This window comes from Pantherophis guttatus, chromosome 7 (genome assembly GCF_059756535.1).
Source record: "Pantherophis guttatus breed Tessera chromosome 7, ASM5975653v1, whole genome shotgun sequence".
In the NCBI taxonomy this organism is placed as follows: domain Eukaryota; kingdom Metazoa; phylum Chordata; class Lepidosauria; order Squamata; family Colubridae; genus Pantherophis; species Pantherophis guttatus.
In genome coordinates, this window is record NC_142069.1 from 68,878,172 (window position 1) to 68,898,192 (window position 20,021).

General features: G+C 35.5%; 1 protein-coding gene across 6 annotated transcripts in view; it reads left to right on the plus strand.

The window, feature by feature from the left end:
- The window catches only part of PTPRZ1 (protein tyrosine phosphatase receptor type Z1), a 121,569-nt gene that overhangs the window by 70,854 nt on the left and 30,694 nt on the right, over positions 1-20,021 (plus strand). For 5 of the 6 annotated variants that reach the window (XM_060687121.2, XM_060687122.2, XM_060687123.2 and 2 more), the window contains exons 5-12: positions 47-142; positions 405-471; positions 2,523-2,680; positions 3,548-3,698; positions 5,524-5,708; positions 10,029-10,155; positions 14,586-14,629; positions 16,021-19,528. In XM_060687121.2, coding sequence (XP_060543104.2) covers positions 47-142; positions 405-471; positions 2,523-2,680; positions 3,548-3,698; positions 5,524-5,708; positions 10,029-10,155; positions 14,586-14,629; positions 16,021-19,528 — 4,336 coding nt within the window. The remainder of the gene's footprint in view (positions 1-46; positions 143-404; positions 472-2,522; positions 2,681-3,547; positions 3,699-5,523; positions 5,709-10,028; positions 10,156-14,585; positions 14,630-16,020; positions 19,529-20,021) is intronic. The other variant, XM_087874195.1, reaches the window with a different exon arrangement.

The window sequence follows — 20,021 nt, forward strand, 5'->3', positions numbered from 1 at the left end:
TTCTTTTCACTGTTCTATTAATTTTTTTAACTGTATTATATTATAGATGCAAATCTACTGTTATGATTCTAATGAGTTTTCAGATATCGACAAAGCAATTGAAGGAAATGGGAAATTAAGAACTTTATCAGTTTTATTTGAGGTAATAGTTTTTAATGATTCTTCAACTTTGAAATGTAATTGTTTCCATTTTGAGGGTAAGAGTTGTACTATATGTATGGGTATTATTATTGTTAATTATTTTTGCATAAAAAGGAATAGCTTTATTTTTAAAAAGGTTTGGGCACTAATGTGTGTCTGTGTAAAGTATTAAAAGAAGTGTAATTTTTATAATTTATTAACTATCAAACTAACAATATCTTGCATGATTTCTTATTGAAAAAAAACCAATCTTTCTTCAACAGGTTGGTCTGGAAGATAATATAGATTATAATTCAATTATTGAAGGAGTGGCCAGCGTTAGTCGGTTTGGTGAGTCTGTGATAAAATATGAGAAATTATATGAAGCTATCAATTTTAAGATTCTAAGCCTGGTAATATATGAATTTATGGAATTCATGGCAAAAATTTGTTCAAATTCTATAGCCGAAGTTATATAAATGGTAGGGTTCCGCATACCATCCAGTAGGCACATTGCATCTCAATGGAAGTTCTTCTGAACATGCTTAGATGCCATGCCAAATGTTCAAAAGAACATGGCTCCAATGCTGTGCAAAACATGTCTCCAAAGGATTTTAATCAGCCCTGCTCCCCTATTATCACAGCCATAGTATTCAATATCATTTTATGTGAATAAAGATACTGTTTTCTTTTTTAAAAAAATAACTTTACATATCATGACAAAATATGAACCTTCCTTATAAAGGCCAGGTAGCAGACTAGTGCAAGATTGAAACTCACTATTCGGGTTGGAATTTATTAGGAATTGGAATCCAACAATCTAACAGTTATGAGTTACAGTGGTGATTAAAACAACAAAATCAGAAGTTAATGACAAACCATTTCCATAAGATATGTGAGATCACCAGGAATCGGGTTCATCTCAAAGGAAATTTTATTTTAGTGCACAGGGCACCTTTGTAGCTCCTTCAGACCCTAGTCAATATGAGTAAACTAAAAAAAAAAAAATCAAAGTGTTTCATTAGTATTTAAGTAAGGAATAATGTAAATCGCACCCAAACAAGCTGTAATAGCCTCCTTTATGTTTGGTTTAAATATTATGGATTAGAATAATATGTATCAAGAGAGTAGCTATAGCATGTTGTTTATTTGAGAGATCTGGGTTTTGAAATAAAACACAGAGGAAATATAACACATTACTCTCAGTAAGATATCATCGTGGCATGTGTTCAGCAACCCCAGTGAAGAACAGATTTAAGGCATTGAAACCCTGTTGTACAAATACCATCTCACCCTTCCTGAAATGGGTCCACCAAGCATTTCCATGATAGAGAGATCTCGGCTTCTGTGTTCTGTGTTCTTAGAGGCATGGAGAAGAGAACTGCATCCCTTTTTCTACCAAAAGGAAAGTGTGCCACCATGATGGAAAATATGTTTCAACAATGGACGCTTTCTGTAGTTCCCAAGATAGATGACAGAGCTGGTGAATTGTAATCAATTCTATTGTTTATAAGAGATCCATTGGAGACAAGAACAGGCTCAGGGAGTTTAGTGGAATCTGTAAATATCAGATTCCCACCATGACAATTTATAGGAGGCTTATAATTAAATATATACATGCATTAATTTTAAGAGTTATTCTCCTGATTAAAGAAAAAGACCATGTAGTCTACCATTGTTTTTTAGCATAAGCTAATGAGATTCTTAGGGAGCTCATAACCATAGCATTAAAGAAGCAACCTCCACCTCTAATTTTTTCCTTCAACTGGTATCTTAATCTAATAGTTCTTCTTTTTTTCTTTATTTCTGATACTGATACTAAAACTGCAGCTATTCAGGTATAGCAGGAAAATATCAGTTGGAACAGAGAGATTTCAGGGTCTGTAGGAGGAGCAAAACTGAGCTTGAAAAAGGATTTGGCTGGATAAGTGGATTACTGAACATTTTAGTCCATGGCTAGTGGCCACTGATTAACAATCTATCATACATAACTTTATGTAAAAGGGATGCTTTAATTTGGTTTCCTTTCACAGACTTAAAGTACCAATTCTGCCCCTTAATCTTTCCATGTCTCCTCATTGGAAAAATTAGGTATCTTCATGGTAGACTTGGGAAATTTTAAAAGATGCTAAGGAAGCCTTACACCATTACAAAGTTTAACACAGCCTTTATCTCCCAAATTTTGGGCCTGGCATTCTATGGCTCTGTGAGATATAAATTGTGTGTTGGAGACAAGGCAAATTACAGGTTTCCTTATTTATATTGATTTTGAATAATCTTGAAGAGAATTCAGTCTTGAATTCTAACCTAGACAGATCCATGCCTTCATCTAGCTACCCCATTTCTACACCATGCAATTTGGATTTTAAATATCATCATGGGAACTTCTTTATATTTTGCAGGGAAGAAAAATGAACTGGAACCTTTCATTTTGTTGAATCTTTTGCCAAATTCAACAGACAAATATTACACTTACAATGGATCTTTGTCAACTCCTCCATGCTCAGAAACAGTTGAATGGATTGTGTTCAAAGACACTGTTAACATTTCAGAAAACCAGGTGATTTATACATATCTGAATGAAAGAGTTGATCCTAATGGTAAAGGAAAATGATTTGCAGCCAGCATCAGACGACAAATCTACATGATTAGAGTGAAACAAGGACAGAGTTTCCTCAAAAAATAAACAGTTGTGGTATCTATATCTACACCAGCTTTAGGAAAAGCATGCTCTCTTCCAAACCAACAAAATATATTTGCTTGTTGGTGATTGGAATATCTGTACCTACAAACTGACGTTGTGATAGTATGGATTGTATCTATAACAATGTTGAACAATAACAAAAAGTATTTTGTTAAGGCTCAGAATGAACTTCAAACTTTACAGTGTGCTACCTCATGTCTTCTCTTTCTCTTCTCCTCTCATATTCCCCCCTTTTATTTCTATTGTGGTTTAAAATGCCATTTTGATGTACATCTGAATTCTTTTATTGACAAAAAGAATGACAAAATGAGGTTCTGAGTATGTTTCTTTTAAACAATTGCTTGGAGATTAAAATTAAATGGGGGGTGGCATCGAAGTGAAAATCCCTGCACAATACACTGGAGTTTCTTTAGTGACAAAAGAAGAGAAAAAGGTCCATTGGAATGGAAGGTATGGAAAGAGTTTAATAATAAAGTCATCAACCTTGATATACTTGCCTAGAAAGATTCAAATTTTTATTTTTTTAAAATGTTTGTCCGTAGAGTTTATGAACTCTCTAGTTCTAAAGAACTAATGTTCTGCTGAACAAAAAGATTATATAGGAAGAATCAGGCAACATAACATTTAGAGTAATACATGTTTCTCCATCATCTGAATGTGGCTTTTCAAAAATGTATTCCTTACTAAATTACTTCTGTGTTTCCATTTCTTGTCTTATTCCAGCTGTCAGTGTTCTGTGATGTTCTAACCATGCAGCAATCTGGTTATGTGATGCTAATGGACTACCTACAAAATAATTTTAGAGATCAACAGCACAAGTTTTCCGGCCAAGTATTTTCATCATACACTGGACAGGAAGAAATTCATGAAGCAGGTACTTGTGTGTTAAAATTGTGGCCTTAAGCATAATTTTTGCCACAGTGAATTGCTCCTAAGGAAAACAATAAGAGATCCTTATTCAACTGTCCATATGCAGAGAGTTTTAAGACAATTATCTTTTGTGCTAATTAGCTGTAGGGCATGAAGCAAGGAACAAAAAATAAATGAGCAAATAAATTCAACCTTGCCCAAACTTGAACATTTGTCCAGCATGATTATCTGTCATGCAGTTGAGCTTTTGAAGCTATACCAATATAGTCCTGGGGATGCACACATAGGTACGTGCCTTTACATCAGGCTAGTGCCTTTTAGACACCTTGGGATTGTTAGTACATCTGGAAAACACCAAATTAGATAAGGCTTCTCATATTGCCTTCACCTTGGTTAAGTGAGCTATTACTTGCAATAGATATAACTCCCGTTCACAGCAAAAAGTGTGGATGTTAGATAAGTATCATCCATTTGTGATAATGGCATCTTGCAAATGCCACAATTTTGTATTTCCATCCTGAGATGTAAAACAAGTATATAAGCTGTGGTGATTGATGATACCATCACACATTTGTCACATGACTCACCCAACATAGATTCCATGTTTTGTTGTTTTAGTATAATCCAACCACACTGTGAATGAGCTTAGTTAGCCAAAGGCCAAAAAGCAATTAATACAACTGAGTGAAGGGTTTTTTGCCCACTGGATAAATCAAGCACTCAGAGTATCCACTCACTCTAACAAAGGAATATGTAACAAAATCAGGCAAATGAGCATTAATACATTATCTGTTTATTGTTTATTCTAAAAGAAGCTTTAAATGGGTCACACATTAAATAAGATTGTGTTATTAAACTTCAGTTTGATAAAATTGGAAAAATACCAATTTAAAATTTATTTTATCATGCACGTTTAATGTTGGAAAGCTATACCGACTAGTGAGTGCCCTCTTGTGTTCAAAAGATAAATTCTGAAATAATGTTAGAGAAAAACACATTAAAAAACAAGTGAAATCAATTTAATGAAAATTGATTGGCAATGGTGACATCTCAATAAATGAGTTAAAGGCTTTTTTGTCTGAATTTAGGCTAATTTATTTTTTAAGGTGGCTGCATTGAACTAGTTTAAATCTAATTAAAAACAGTTTAGCTTTTCTGGCCTGTGGAAAATAATTGATTTTTACCACAATACCACAGAACGTGTTTTCACTGCACCCAAATTATCCAAGCATTCACAGCAATTCTATACTTAATTGGATATAGAATGACCATTGTTATTTTTTTGAAAACCAAAAACTCTCTCATAGTCTGAGGTAAGATCTTCCATCTTAAAATGAGAAGGGATTTCCAGATTAAATCTCCAAGCTTAAAAAAATGTGAGGAGGGTAGTATCATATATTTGAAACAGAGATATCAGTTATTCATCTCAATTCCTTAGTTATTTTTATCATTCTAGTTCTTGCAATTATATCACAGCAATAGTACATGTTTGATTTATTTCCTCATCATATTTATTCGATTCCCATTTTTAAAAGACATAAATTTAACAAGTTAACATATGCTTCTAAAATGTTTATATAAGAACTCATAATATATAAAGATATTACAGTATGAAAAGTAAAAAATGAAGCTAACAGTTCTAGTAATAGCTCTAGTAAAGATTATGGAATGAGGATTATGGGGAGGAGGACTATATATTGGTTAATTAAAAATTAGATTTATTTTATGGGTGAAAGCCAGAAATGTGAATTTTCTCTGTAGGTCTATTTTATAGTTGTTTTTTAATACATAGTTGCTATAATTTGTAAACCACCTTTTCTTTTTTTAAGTTTGCAGCTTAGAACCAGAAAATGTTCAAGCCGATCCAAAGAATTATACCAGTCTTCTTGTTACTTGGGAAAGACCACGAGTTGTATATGACACAATGATAGAAAAATTTGCTGTTTTTTACCAACAGTTGGAAGGAGAAGACCAGACAAAACATGAATTTCTAACAGATGGTTATCAGGACTTGGTAAATGACAATTTAAAAGGTTTTCTGTGAAGGTATTCTTTAGAACTGGGAATCAAAATGTATGGGATTGCACAAATATAGTGGATTAGATTAGGATAAACTTGAATTTAAAATGCTTCAGCAGGATAATTATGACAGCTTTTGCTTACCAAGTTGGTTTCACCTAATGCAGTATCCTTAAGCCATTCCCATTCCTTACAATCATTCCCTTACTAAGACATTTCATGGATTGTGTAAATATTGGTATAAAACAAACCCCTTGCCACAGAAATAAGTGGCACTGGGACCCTGTTGGTGAAATTGGTCTGATGAGGAGACTAATATACCATCCCCACAGGCACATAGTAATCTGCCTATCTATTGGAATCTGGGTTAGTAGTGGAGTTTCCCAGGGTTACGGTACTAGTGAAGATGAGCCTTCCATCCATGGATATAGACCTAGAAACGAACCAGGAATATATGGTCATCATGGCAGCCTGTTTATCTCTAGCTTAACTCACAGTAGAGATTATGTATTAGATCTGGTTTTTAATTCAGGTCTATGGTGACATGATCTGTAATAGAGTGATGTCACTTTTAATGCCATGACATTTGTCTTGGAATAATCTGTGACTGTTCTACTGCAGGAAGATAGGACCTAGTTGGATAATCTACCCCAGCACCTGATGGATTCTTATTGGGTTTCAGAGGGAACTTGGTCTTGCCTTGTGGCTCTGGTACATGGTTCCACCAGGGCCTTAGATGCTTGGAATGATGATGATTGAAGTCTCCATGCTGATTATCTGGACATTTTTCAGCCAGATTTTAGACCTGGTTACAGTATTGTAGTAGCATTGGTCACACCTGTTGATGAACATTGGTAGAATTGTGGGGGGGGGGGGTGCTTGGGCCTGAGCCTCCTATTCTTCTTGGTTTCCTGGGCATGTTGAGGCAGGAAGCAGGCTCAAGCTTCATGTGCTGGTGGGTCCTATAACCTGCCTCAGGCCCCTACACAACCTGCTCCACCCTCCTAAGGCACTCCTACATGCCTCACCTCAGACTCTGTCCATTGAACAACTCAGAAGATCACTTAAGAGCCACAACCAGGAGTACTGGGATTGCAGTTATTAAGTAAAACAGTTACGTGACATATCATTTAATGATCACTTCACTCAACAACCAAGATTTATTATTTATTTATTCAATTTATATACCGCCCTTCTCCTAGTGGACTCAGGGCGGTGCACAGCCAAAACTAAAATACATAACAATACAAAATTTAAAATTAATTAAAAGAATTATATACTTTGGCCCAAATTAAAACAGTGCGAATTAAAACCCATTAACAAATTAAAACTAAACAATTAATAACCATTAAAAACTAAAAAAGGGGGGGCGGGGTTCACGCCAGCAAGATTCTGGTCCCAGTTATGCTTGTAAATCAAGAATTAATTGAATTGGCATTTTGTCAATGTCTAGACATTGTGAGAGTCTGGATAGGGAATAACTTTGGTTCAACCCTGGCAATATCATTGGGTATGGGTTTGGAGAACACTCCCGGATCTGAAGATCTTCCCTCTTTAACTCTGAGTGGAGTTGCATTCCCCAAACAGAGTTGATATGCTGCTTGAAGCTCTTTCTGCACTCATAGTTCATTGCAAAACATTTAGAAGCTGCAATTGATTCCAGTTGTGGCATTAAGAGCAGCTTGAAATGCCCATTTAAAATCAGTCCTTCCTGAGCTGAACTAGCTCCCAGTAAACTTCTGAGTTCAAATCCAGGTGGTGGTTATTGCTATAAAGTCTTAGAGCAAAGTTGTTTGTGGAACATACTTTTTTATTGTTTCTGCTAAACCTACCAGATGGAACAGATTGGCTCACTCCAGGTCTCATCTATTAAGCAGACATGCTTAAAACACAGATATGCTTTCTCTGTCCCAGCACCTGTGGAGGAGCAACTCCCCCACCTCCAAGATTCAGATGGGCCTGACCCTGTTGGTGTTTTGTAAAGCCTTAAAATATTTGACTTTTCCCACAAGCACGAACCTGGTTGGTTATTTGCTTATAGACTGCCTATTGCAAGATTGAAGGGATTGATTTGGACCTCCAATTGTTATTGTAGATGTTTTTTAATTGTTCTATTGGGTGTTCCTTTTGCTTTATTAATTTTAGCCTGCCAGGATCATTGCAGCAGGCTAGCAGTCACATAACCTGTATAAATATATATATAAATCTCTTACAATAAAGATATTATCAGAAGCATAAGAAAAATCTATAATTTACTCATCTGAACAAATAATTACTCCTCTGAAAAAACTTACTATCACAAATGATGACAAAATCAGTGTTGTGCAGTTCACCCATCATTTCAGCCAATGATATTCAAATTCATATTGATTACTTTCCTTAATGGACATTCAGTGCAGCTTTTAACTCCAAATGTTTTTATGCTTAGTCCCATTTTAATGTTAAATGTCCTTGTGGATGGTATCAAAAATATCTGATTATATTATAAATGGTTGTTATAATGTTATAAAATAATTGCTCTGTGAATCAGCTGCATATAATCATATACTAATACAAAATCTCTAGCTAGAGATACTATCCTCATACCAAAATAAATAAACTTTAAAAAGTTTAAAAAGTCTGCATGAGGAAGATTTCCAAATGCTGCTTCTTCTCCATCTACACTTTAAAAACTCTCTGAATTCTCTATAACACAATGAAGTGGGATGTAGGCATAACTGGAGAATAGACTCACTCCAAATCTTAGGTAAATTAGCTTAAGCGATCTTAAGAAAAAGGAAGTTTTGCTGCCCACTTTTCTCTACCACTCCATCTTGCAGATTGCCTTAGAGGTCATTTTCAGAGATGCTTTTTAAAAGCTGGAAAACCTGTAACAGACAGGTGAGAATATGAAAGTCTCAGTCATCTGTATCTTTAATACAATTTGCAAGGTGAAAAATTGGTGGGTTTTGTAGCCAGTACCAATAGTGTTAGTGGTATGCTGAGTCCGCATTTTTTTTCTTTTAACAACCGTGTCATCCCTTGCATTGGGGTAGAGTTGGGGCGACTGAATGAAGCTGAACATTACTAGTCGGATGCCCTTCATGCCTATGCAGAGTTTGCAGCAGATATTTTCACTTTGTGCCCAGAGAGAAAAATATCTGCTGTTACCTCACGATTGTGGCATGAGAGCTCCACCTCTAAGCCATCGTGCTGCTCACTCTGGGTCCACATATGTTAACACGAATATTGTCCATTTCCAAATTGATTGCAATGATGTTAAATAACATCTATGCAGATGAAGTACAGGCAGTCCTTGATTTGAAACTATTAATTTGAAGTTACAATAGCACTGAAAAAGTGACTTGCAGCCAGTTCTCCCATTCACCCTGATTGCAGCATCTTCGTGGCCTCGTCAAAATTCAGACGCTTGGAAACTGGCAAGTATTTATGACACTTGCGGCATCAGAGGGTCATGTGGTCCAGGGGTGGGTTCTACTTACCTTTACTACCAGTTCGCAACGGGGCCGCATGGGTGCGCTTGCTTGCGCTCGTGCGTGCTCTTCTGCGCAAGTGCAGAAGCGTTTTCATGATGTCAGAGTCAGTGGGCGGGGCTTCCTGCCAGTTTTACTAGTGGTTCTATAGAACCGGTGCGAACCAGGGGCAACCCACCACTGATGTGGTCACCATTTGCAACTTTCCCAGCCAGTTTCCAACAAGCAAAGTCAATGGGGGAAGCCAGATTCACTTAATGACTGCATGATTCATTTAACAAATGCAGTTATTTGCTTCAGTTTCTTGCTTAGCAATGGAAATTCGACCCCCAGTTATGGTCATGACTTAAGGAATTTTTGTACAACTGAATTTAAATGTGTTTAAGTTTGCAGCCATCATTAATGACCCATTAACAAAAACATTTTTCCTTGATTATTATGAGAAAAAAAATCACAATTGCAATAATATATACTGAATATCTGATACACCGATATACATATATCTACTCTAAACATGCATACATAGACACATAAAAATATACTTCAGTCTTGAACAGAGTACAACCTACTAGAGAGTTGTGGAACCTTTACAGAATCTTGCATTGTGGCTATTCAGTCAATGCTTAACAATTAATTTTCAATTGTTTTCTTCATATAATAAGCCATAAATGGATGAGTGGAAGTGTTGGAATGATTAAAATTGCATATTTATATTTACATTAAATTAATTTGAAAGCCTTTTCTTGTCAGTGGAATTTTCTGTGACTAAAGAAATATAATATGTAACTTTATATGAAATACAGAAAGTAATAAATATGGTTTATGAATTTAAATCATTTCAGGGAGCAATTCTGAATAACCTGCTGCCCAATACAAGTTATATTCTTCAGATAGTTGCTATTTGTGCTAATGGTCTGTATGGAAAGTACAGTGATCAAGTTATTGTTGACATGCCTTTAGATGACCCAGGTAAGTTTACAAAGGTAAATTTTACTTAAAAATCCACAATGGTCTTTTACTTGCAAACCAGCTCAAAATACAATGCAATGGTATTTCTATATCAGTGTTCTTCACCTTAAATATCTCATTTTCTGAGATATTTCAAAGATTCCTTTGAAATGTTAGAACCAGATTTATTATTTTAGAATAAAAATAAGATCTGGGGGTCCATAATAAGTTTTATTATGAGCTAATACATAAAATATGCCAAATATTACTTTTAAAAATAATAAATTAAATTTATTATTCTGAATATTATTATTCTGAATCTGAATATTATTAGATTCAGATTCCTACACAACATAATTCCAATTGGAGTAAAAATAGTAAGTGTCTGTGTTTAAAAGAATGTATAAAATATGACTAATTTCTATTTATTAAGGAAAGACCTGTGATATGGGACATAGTAATTAATAAATTCTGTTCTTATGATTCTGAAATTCCATTGCATGTTGCTTTTCTAAAATGAGATTTCAGTGCAGTGGTGATGGAATTCCCTTGCTTCTTAATGTTGAATTGCTGAAATCAGAAGACTAACAATTAATTGCACTTATTTCAAAACTTTATTTTCACTCTTGAAAGACATAATATGACTCACTTGTTTCATCTGTTTCCCACTGAAATGAATTATCCAATTTTGCAGCTAGTATCTATTGTATTGTCACTAATTTCTTTAAAAATTTCATGTTAAACAATAGTGCTATTGCACATTTGCTGGAAGGAGTGAATTTCTGTGAAATATTCTTTGAGTAAATTTATTATGATGACTCAGGACCATAAATAAGGTTATATTTAATTTTTTTCCCAGCAGAACAAATTCCCTTTCTTCTCATAGATGCTCTTCTTACAGCCTTTCTGTTTTAAATCTAGTTCAGAAGGGTTGGTGAACTTTCAGGATTCAACAAGAGAACAAACATCCATTCATGAAACACTGAATTTGCTCCCTTGCTTGTTGTAAAGTTTTTTGTTTTTTGTTTTTAAAGAATATATTTCCAAACAGCTTTAAGTTGATAGGTTTTTTTACTCTTTTTTTCAGTCAGAGTAGCATGAATTAATAAGATTAATTAATGAATTAATTAATAAGATTAAATTTATTTGTTATTCCCTTTATCAGCAAAGAACTCATAAACCTATTCAACATTTGTTTTCTTCCAAGCAAGGAAGTATGACGTTAGGAAACTTCTTTGTTATAGAAAACTCGAGAAACTATTTTGTCTTAGACAGACTTATTGTGATGAAGTTGAAAAAGCTTCTGTTGCATTTCAGAGTCTTTCTTCTTGTCCCTTTTTGCATCTTCTGAAACGAGACGCATCCTGATTTTTCAGCCTGGTTTCTGGTTTATGCAAATAAAGTTCACTTGCATTTATTTCTTCATCAGTATTCAAGGGAGACCTGGCTCTTCATCATGAGCTAATGCTGTGTTCAGTGTTTTGTTGGTAATTTAAATTGAGCAAATGATGGCAAAAATGCAAGAATATGTAAAACTTTATCAGTGCATGTTTTAAAAAAAGAAGAGAAGCAGCATTTGTTTATTTAAAGCATAAAGTTTTTTGCTGGAAGCCACCCAGTGCAATTTTTATATAATTAAAACAAAGTATGGGATCTGAAAATATTTACTTTTAAAAAGAGAAACAGAAAGGGAAAAGGTGTTCGGGCATCACTTCTCCATGGTTATAGTTTGCAAAAGCAATATCTGTAAGATTGCTGTAATTGTGACTAATGGATGAAATCAGTGGTGAAATGTAAAATTTGTTACTACCAGTTCTATGGGCGTGGCTTGGGGGGGGGTAAAGTGACTGGGTGGGCATGGCCAACTTTTTTTTTTTTACTTTTAAAATCATTTTTTCTACAACCTTAAGAGGTTGCAGAAAAAAATGCTTTTAAAAGCCTCTGACGATCCCAGCTGAGCCGCGCGATCATCAGAGGCTTTTTTTTTTTACTTTTAAAAGCATTTTTTCAGCCGAAGAGGTTGTAGAAAAAATGCTTTTAAAAGTAAAAAAAAAAACCTATGATGATCATGTGGCTCAGCTGGGCATGATGGGGGGCAGGGATTTTTGCTACCGGTTCTCCAAGCCACCCACCGCCATCGCTACCGGATCGGGTGATCCGATCCGAACCAGGAGCATTTCACTCCTGGATGAAATAGAAAAATATTTAAACCACCAATATGTATATATGTATGTAGGTGTGTGTGTGTGTGTGTGTGTGTGTGTGTGTGTGTGTGTGTGTGTGTGACGTTCAGTATTATCATATATATATGACTTTCAGTATTGAGAAGCCAGGGAATATCATCATTATTTTATCCATTAGCTTCTTAGTCTTCAGAACATAACAGGTAAGATCATTTTTCCTAAACATCTAATAAAATTCTGCATCTCTTTTTGCTTTGGTTTTTTTCTAAAAAAACTGCTGCGTTCCATGCTATTTTTTCCTAAATATGTTTTTTTTAACACTTAAGTATTTATGTACACTGTTTAAACACCTCTGGTGCACATTCTACACCAGAAAAGTATGGTGCATTTTTTTTTAATTTGTATGGAACTTCCAATTATGCCCAAACTATTCCAATTATTCTTAAATTATTAGTTAAGGGGTACAACTAGTTCTTGGTCCAGATCGCACAGGCTTGCGAGGCAATTGTTAAATTTCCTGAAATTTTGTGAATTGGTTGAATTTGAGCCCTAATGACCCGCTTGCCAATCAACTTTTGGGTTAGCAGTGGAATGATGACAATGGAGTTGCCAAAGTTGAGGTTTTTTTTTGTTTGTTTGTTGTTTTTTTTAAATTTGATTTATATGCCGCCCTTCTCCGGAGACTCAGGGCGGCTTACAATGCATTAAGCAATAGCCTTCATACTTTTGTATATTTTATACAAAGTCAGCTTATTGCCCCCACAATCTGGGTCCTCATTTCACTTACCTTTGAAAGGATGGAAGGCTGAGTCAACCTTGAGCCTGGTGAGATTTGAACTTGCAGTAATTGTAAGCAGCAGATGTTAATAACAGTGCTTTAGTCCACTGTACTACAGGCTCTACAGAATTTTAAACATTTACCAGCACATCAATGGTTGTAACCTTATCAAGCTTCTTCCCTTTTAGCTTGTGATTTGCAAAAAATAGTATATGCCTACATAGATTTGTTTTTTCCTCAGATCAAATAAAAAAAACTTGATATGGTTTTTGAGTAGCCTAAGTTAAAAAATCCTGAGTTGACTATTTAAATATATTAAGATTCTGCCCTGCATTAGAATGAGGTTTATGATATAATACAATAATTAAAAGTTAAAGATAAATAATTACTGATAATGAAAAAATACAGATGTATTAATACGATATTTGTCTTGTTTTACTAGCAGTCAGTTCCCAAAATCTATTTTATGCTGGCATACCACGTCCCAGTCTTATAAGTTATTAAAGGATTACAATCAGTAATAGCATAACCTTGTAATAAATGAAAACATAAGAGTAACTTCTTAGACTAATTCTAACATTCCTATGGAATGGGCTGTACAGATGGACATGTTCAATAGATTCAGGTTTAAGAAAGTCATAAGGGTACATTGATATTCCTGCTTCTTTAATAAACAGATTAAGATATAATGTGGGAATTCATGACTGGAAATTTGACATCTTTTGTTTGGAAAAATTATTCACAAATTTAATATTTTGGAAGATGGTGAGGATATTATTTGTGCTACACATTATTGATTTTAAATATATTATTTACTTAAAATATTTGATCCCAACTTTAAACAGTCATCAAAATACTAAAACATAAAATATTAAAACAGAACATAATTCAGAGATGGTAATATCATGAATAAAATATGGGACAAGTAATATTAAGATTAACTTCCAAAGTATAGTATGACCAGTTCCAAAGTTAAGACACACAAATACAACTCTGGTATTTGAATCAAAAGATAGATATCTAGATTGCATTTTCCCAATACATATGGTTTATTTCATTATTATGCATTTCTATTATCTATGTGGTCTATGATCCTGTGATCACCACAGTCTCATATAACTTGGTCCTGGGACATAGAAGTTCCAATATTAAATTAAAGATTAGTTTTTTTAATCTTCCCTATACATTTGTATCCTAGAATAGATTGATTCTATCAGAGTTTTCTAGATAATTATTTCTGCTCCTTTGATCATGTAATGTCAGTAGTTTATAATATTTCTGCTATGTACCATACTACGTCTCAGAAATAATTGTGCTGGAAACCAAAGTACAGAAATTATTCAGTAATTCCATTAAAACTTTTTAAAAATATTTGTAAAGTGATTTTTTTTAAAAAAACAACAACTTTAGAATAGATCTTAAGCACTTAAACAATTTATTGTCTATGAATTTTAAATGTTAGCTTAAACATTCATATTTTTCTTTTGTAGAAATTGAACTGTTTCCTGAATTGACTGAAACAGAAGATTATGAGGTATTCTTATTACATTATCTTGCAGGATATTATGCTACTGCTAATAGAAAATAAGTGTTTAATAGAATATTCAGTGTGAATATTTTGACATTTGAAGTAAAATATTTAGCTATCACAAAGTTAGTCTAAAGCATTCTAAATAATATGGTAAGTTATAGTAAAGCATGAAAAATGATTACAGGGCTGCAGTTCTATAACGTGTCTAAAGGTAGAGTCATTGAACTAACAGCATATATATCTCAGTAGACACTTCTAGGACATGGCTATTGATTGGCTATATGAATCAGACTGATTTATATCAACGAACAGATGCTAAAACATCTTCTCAAAAATATATATTATACACAATGCAGAAAACAGACGTACCCAAAAATAGGTTTTGCCATGTGTTCTTTTAAATAGGTTTCCCAGTCATGCTGTACTTCATACTTTATTTATTTATTTGTCAAACATATACAAGATAACAAGTATAGGTATGAACATAAACATGAACAAAGGAAGTAAATACAGATAAATGGGGACAGAAAGACGGACGGTAGGCACGCTGAAGTGCTTATGCATGCCCCCTTTACGGACCTCTTAAGAATGGGGTGAGATCCATGGTAGACATTTTGAGATTGAAGCTGTGAGGGTTTGAGGCTGTAAGAACAGGGTCGGATAAAGCATTCCAGGTGTTGACCACTCTGTTGCTGAAGTCATATTTTCTGCAATTGATTTTGAAGTGGTTTACCTTGAGTTTGTATACTGTTTGAGGATACTGTTTGAGGAGATGAAAACTTTGAATCTTACGATATATTTTACATTGTGTATCAGTAACTATTATCAAGAGAGAAAGGAAATAATTATACATAGAGCTTATTATTGGATGGGAATCAAATGTAATTCATGACATCTAATGAAATTATTTTCTGGTTCATTACCATATGTATTTCTTAATAGTGATTATGTACATCACTGAAAACATTCTGTATGTTTGCAAAATTCTGGAATATTGCTATTTCCCAAAACAACTTGGATTCTACTTTTGGCAGTCTTTTTCAAAAGGATATACTCCCAGGCCACAGCCCACTACCAGGCCATTTCAGAAATGGGCTGTGGAAGTGGCAGGTGAGCGGGTGCGCAACTCCATTTGTGCAAGCAGCGGGCGCATGTGCCCACCACTTGCACAAATGGAGCTGTGCACATGCACGTACTTGCCCACCACTTGTATGTAACCATTCCCTCTTCCTTCCCCCCACCCACCCCGCCAATCTGCAATGCCTGGGGATCACTGCTCTGCTACTATAAGCTACCGAAATACAATTTCTTATAATATCTTAGTTCATTTATTCAGGCATTATTTAAGAGGACATTAACTATATTTTACACATGTTTGCTGCCTGTTTTTAAAGGAGGAAGATGAAATGGAAGATGAAAGGACAGGGTTGGATGAAGATGCTACTGTAATTGCCAGTAGAGATAGTGCAACAAACCAAATACAAAAAAGCAAGTTCCAGTTAACTACATCTAGCTACAGTCAGGAAAGAATGGAAACAAAATTCAATGAAGATGAAACACAGAGATATTTCACAGAAGAGAAATACTTACCTGATCATTCCAAAACAATTTTTCATCAAACTTTTCCACCTATCACTGAAGGACTAAAGGAGGAAGAGGATAACGCCATGGAATTTCAAGCAGCAACAGCAATTGTTCCTCCTGCAAGCAGCTCCTCCAAAGGTAATGAGGAAGAGTATGCACACACTTTTTCTGGCAATGAAACAACCAGAGAATCTGCTGCTGATAGTAATGAAGATGATATAGAAGTATCTGCTTTTAAGCCTGACCTAGAAACTGATGACCCTTGGGGTTCCATTCCTATCACCTCTGCTACCCGGTTAGTTACTATGGAGACATCTCAGGAAAATACTTTTAGTTCTGGGAGTCCAGACACAACCACACAGGATGATCTTTCTCAAAACTATGTCAAAATTCTATCAGAAGACATGTTACCCTCAAAAGCAGAAGAATCTGCTCCCAAAATATCTGCAATCAATGAAAATGAGTGGTATCCTAATAGCACAGATAGTACTGCTGTTGCATTGGATAGCAAGGATCTTTCTAACGTTAATTCCCCTATTCCTACAACAGCATTTTATCCTAATGATCCCGAGGGGCCACAAGATACTTCAGTTGCAGTTACAGTATTGCTACATTCTTCTACCTTTGCTCTCTCCTCTTCTGAGTTATCATCTTACTCTGTCTCATCAAATTCTGAAGAACATGGCTCTGCTTCTTCTGGAAGTGAGGTACTCTCTCAGACAACTCAAGCAGTTTATAATGGTGAGATACCACTTCAACCTTCCTACAGTAGTGAAGTGTTTCCTCTAGTCACCCCTTTATTGTCTGACACTCAGTTGCTCAACACTTCCCCTGAAGCATCAAGTAGTGATGTGACCTTGCATGCTACACCTGTATTTCCCAGTGTTGATGTGTCATTTGAATCCACCTTGTCTTCCTATGATGATGTACCTTTGCTTCCATTTTCCTCTGCTTCCTCCAGTAGTAAAATGTTTCACCATTTATATATGGTTTCTCAAACATTTCCACAAGCTGCTCCAGCTATTGAAAATGATAAAGGGTCCCTGCATGTTTCTTTGACATTGGAGGAGGGTGGCACATTAACCCAATCACGCTTCACTCAGTTTTCTGATGTGACGTCATATCAGATGATCCATGCTACTTCAGAGACATTGAGATTTGGCCATGATAGAACTCACTTGTTATCTCAAGTGGAACCACCCAGCAATGATTTCAATGGGCATGGAGTGTCTACAATGTCTGAATCTATTTATGCTTTATCTGGTAATGTGGGCTCTCCTCAAACTGTTGCTGCTTCTTATTACACGTCTGAATTTGTGCATGAGTCTGTTGGCACATTTCACCAGGGTCCATTGTTTAGCAGCTATAGCAATATGCCGGTGCCTAAGCCTTCTTCTGCAGTCTCGCAAGTTGATACTTTTCTGCGGCCACCATGTTTTCTTTCTAGTGAAATGGATTGCTCTGAAGCTCATTCTGGTAGTGAGTCCCTTTTGCCTGACACAGATATTTGGTCAGTACTGAAAGCTTCTTCGCATGTTCCTTCCAGTGAAGTAATGTGCAGCACACCTGTATTTACAGGTGAGGTTGAGATGACTCCCCAAAATGGTGTAATGCATGGATATGACAAAGGACTGCAAATTTCTGCTTTCAGTGAAATGGCTTCTCATACTGAAAATGAAATGACTGAACCTCCTACATCGGTTTCTAATTATGAGATTCCTAAGCAGGATATACGTCCTCAAGAAAGCCTCATTACTGTCTCTAGTGCAAAGGGAATCCTGCCAGGATCTATTGCTTTTCCTGTTACTAAGGTGTTTGGTTATTATGTTAGTAAGCGCTTGGAAAATGTTCTTATTCAGTCTTTGCATGTTACAACTCCGGCCTTTGATGACACTTTGCTTAAGCCTATGCTTAGTGCAAGCTCACAGCAAGCTTCCTCTACCCCAGCTTCTAGCAAAACACTGCCTTCTCCCAGCCAGCAGTACTTTTACTGGGCTTCAGCTACCCTAAATAATATTTCATTGCTGCAAACCTCCTTTCAATCCTCCAATGACGATACAGTGCGTAAAACATCTGTGCCTGGTGATCCAGTACTGGTTGAAAATGTTACAAATGGTCATAGTAGTAGTTCTGTTTTTAACCAAATGTTGCCTCAAAGGGCAACAAATGCAGCTGAAAATAAAAAAGTATTGCATTCTACATCAAAACCATCTGCTGTAAATATATCCCATACTGTTGGTAAGGCTATCAGTTCACCAGAAAGTTTAACTTTTCCCCATGTAAGTGATGAATACATCTCTCCCTATTTGCATAAGAGTGAAGACATACAACAGGTTTCTCCTTCCTTGTATAATAATGGTGTGCCGTATCCACCAACCAATTTTGAAAATAAAAATGCTTTTCCCCTGAATGCAGTGAATACAGTGACTATTCCTGTTGGGCCAACTGAAATGTTGCCAAATACAGCTGCCTTTACTCAGAGTTACAGCCTTCCAAATGGTTTGCCAAAGGCTGAGTCTCTCACTTTATCCTCAAGTGCTAAGATAGTTGATGTGACGTTTTCTATGCCTGAAATAATTTCTGATTCCATTCAGCATGCCTCTATCAATGCACATAGTTCTCTTACGGCTGATTCTTCCAGCAGTGAAGGCAGCAAAAGTTTAAACCCTCTATTAATTCCCACTCAATTGCTCCCCACAACCAGTTCTGATCCTGCATCATGGTCTTCTCTTGTTGATCATGAATATGATGAGTATGATAGTGGCTTGCCTGTAAGTGGTTGCCACACATGCATTTCCAACAGAGAAACTCAGGAAGAGGTAGATGAGCCAGATACTGACCTAAACAGTGTGAACAGTCATCAGAACATAATTAGAAAACTACATTTTGAAAGGCCTCAGAAAAAGGAAGCAAAGAAAATCCTCAGTTCTTTGTCAGACCGTACACTTACTGAGGAGACGGACCAACTCAAGCAAGCATCAGTTCCAGCCATGGCTCCAAACAGGAAGATGAAGAAACACGGTGATCAGGCTTTGCTGGATAATTCCATTCAGACTCTTAGCAGCCCATTGCAAAGAACATTAGAATCTAAATCTTGGGCAGTTTTTACCAGTGATGAAGAAAGTGGTTCAGGCCCAGGTACCTCAGATAGCATAAATGAGGAGATGTCCACAGATTTCAGTTTCTTTGATGTTAATGAACATGACCTGGAGGGGGTAGTTGGAACAGGTAACTCAGAATTAACTCCTGGACTGCAACAGTCATCGATAGAATTCATATCTAGAGCTGTCTCCACAGTATTCAACATTTCTGAGGCAGGTTAGTTGTGGGTGGGTATTCATGATTTGCATAGCTATAGCAGTCTTCTAATTTGATTTTAATATCTTTTTAAAGAGAATTCTGTGGATTGTAACTTGGAGGCAATACTATGAGAAGGCCCGTGTTCATTCAAAACAATGTGTTCTCTGAATCTAGGAAATGTTCATTAATATGACACTTTTTGGAGATTAAGTGCAAAACATTTTCTTTATGTTAGCTTATGTTCTAATATAATACAAAAGAAAAAATGAAGTGGAATGGGAAGAAAACAAAGCATCAGTATTGACTTTTAGAACTATGAATTTATTATATAATTCAGCTAGAATAGCTGATGATAAGACATTTCTTGGTAAGGAAAAGCTTTTGATCTCAATTGTTTTGACATAAAGGCTTTGCTATCTTCCCTCGCACTAAAACTGAAAGAAGAATTAAATTTTTCTTTATATCAATATGACTTAATTTAAAATAAACATTAGGGAACTAAAATCAGTTT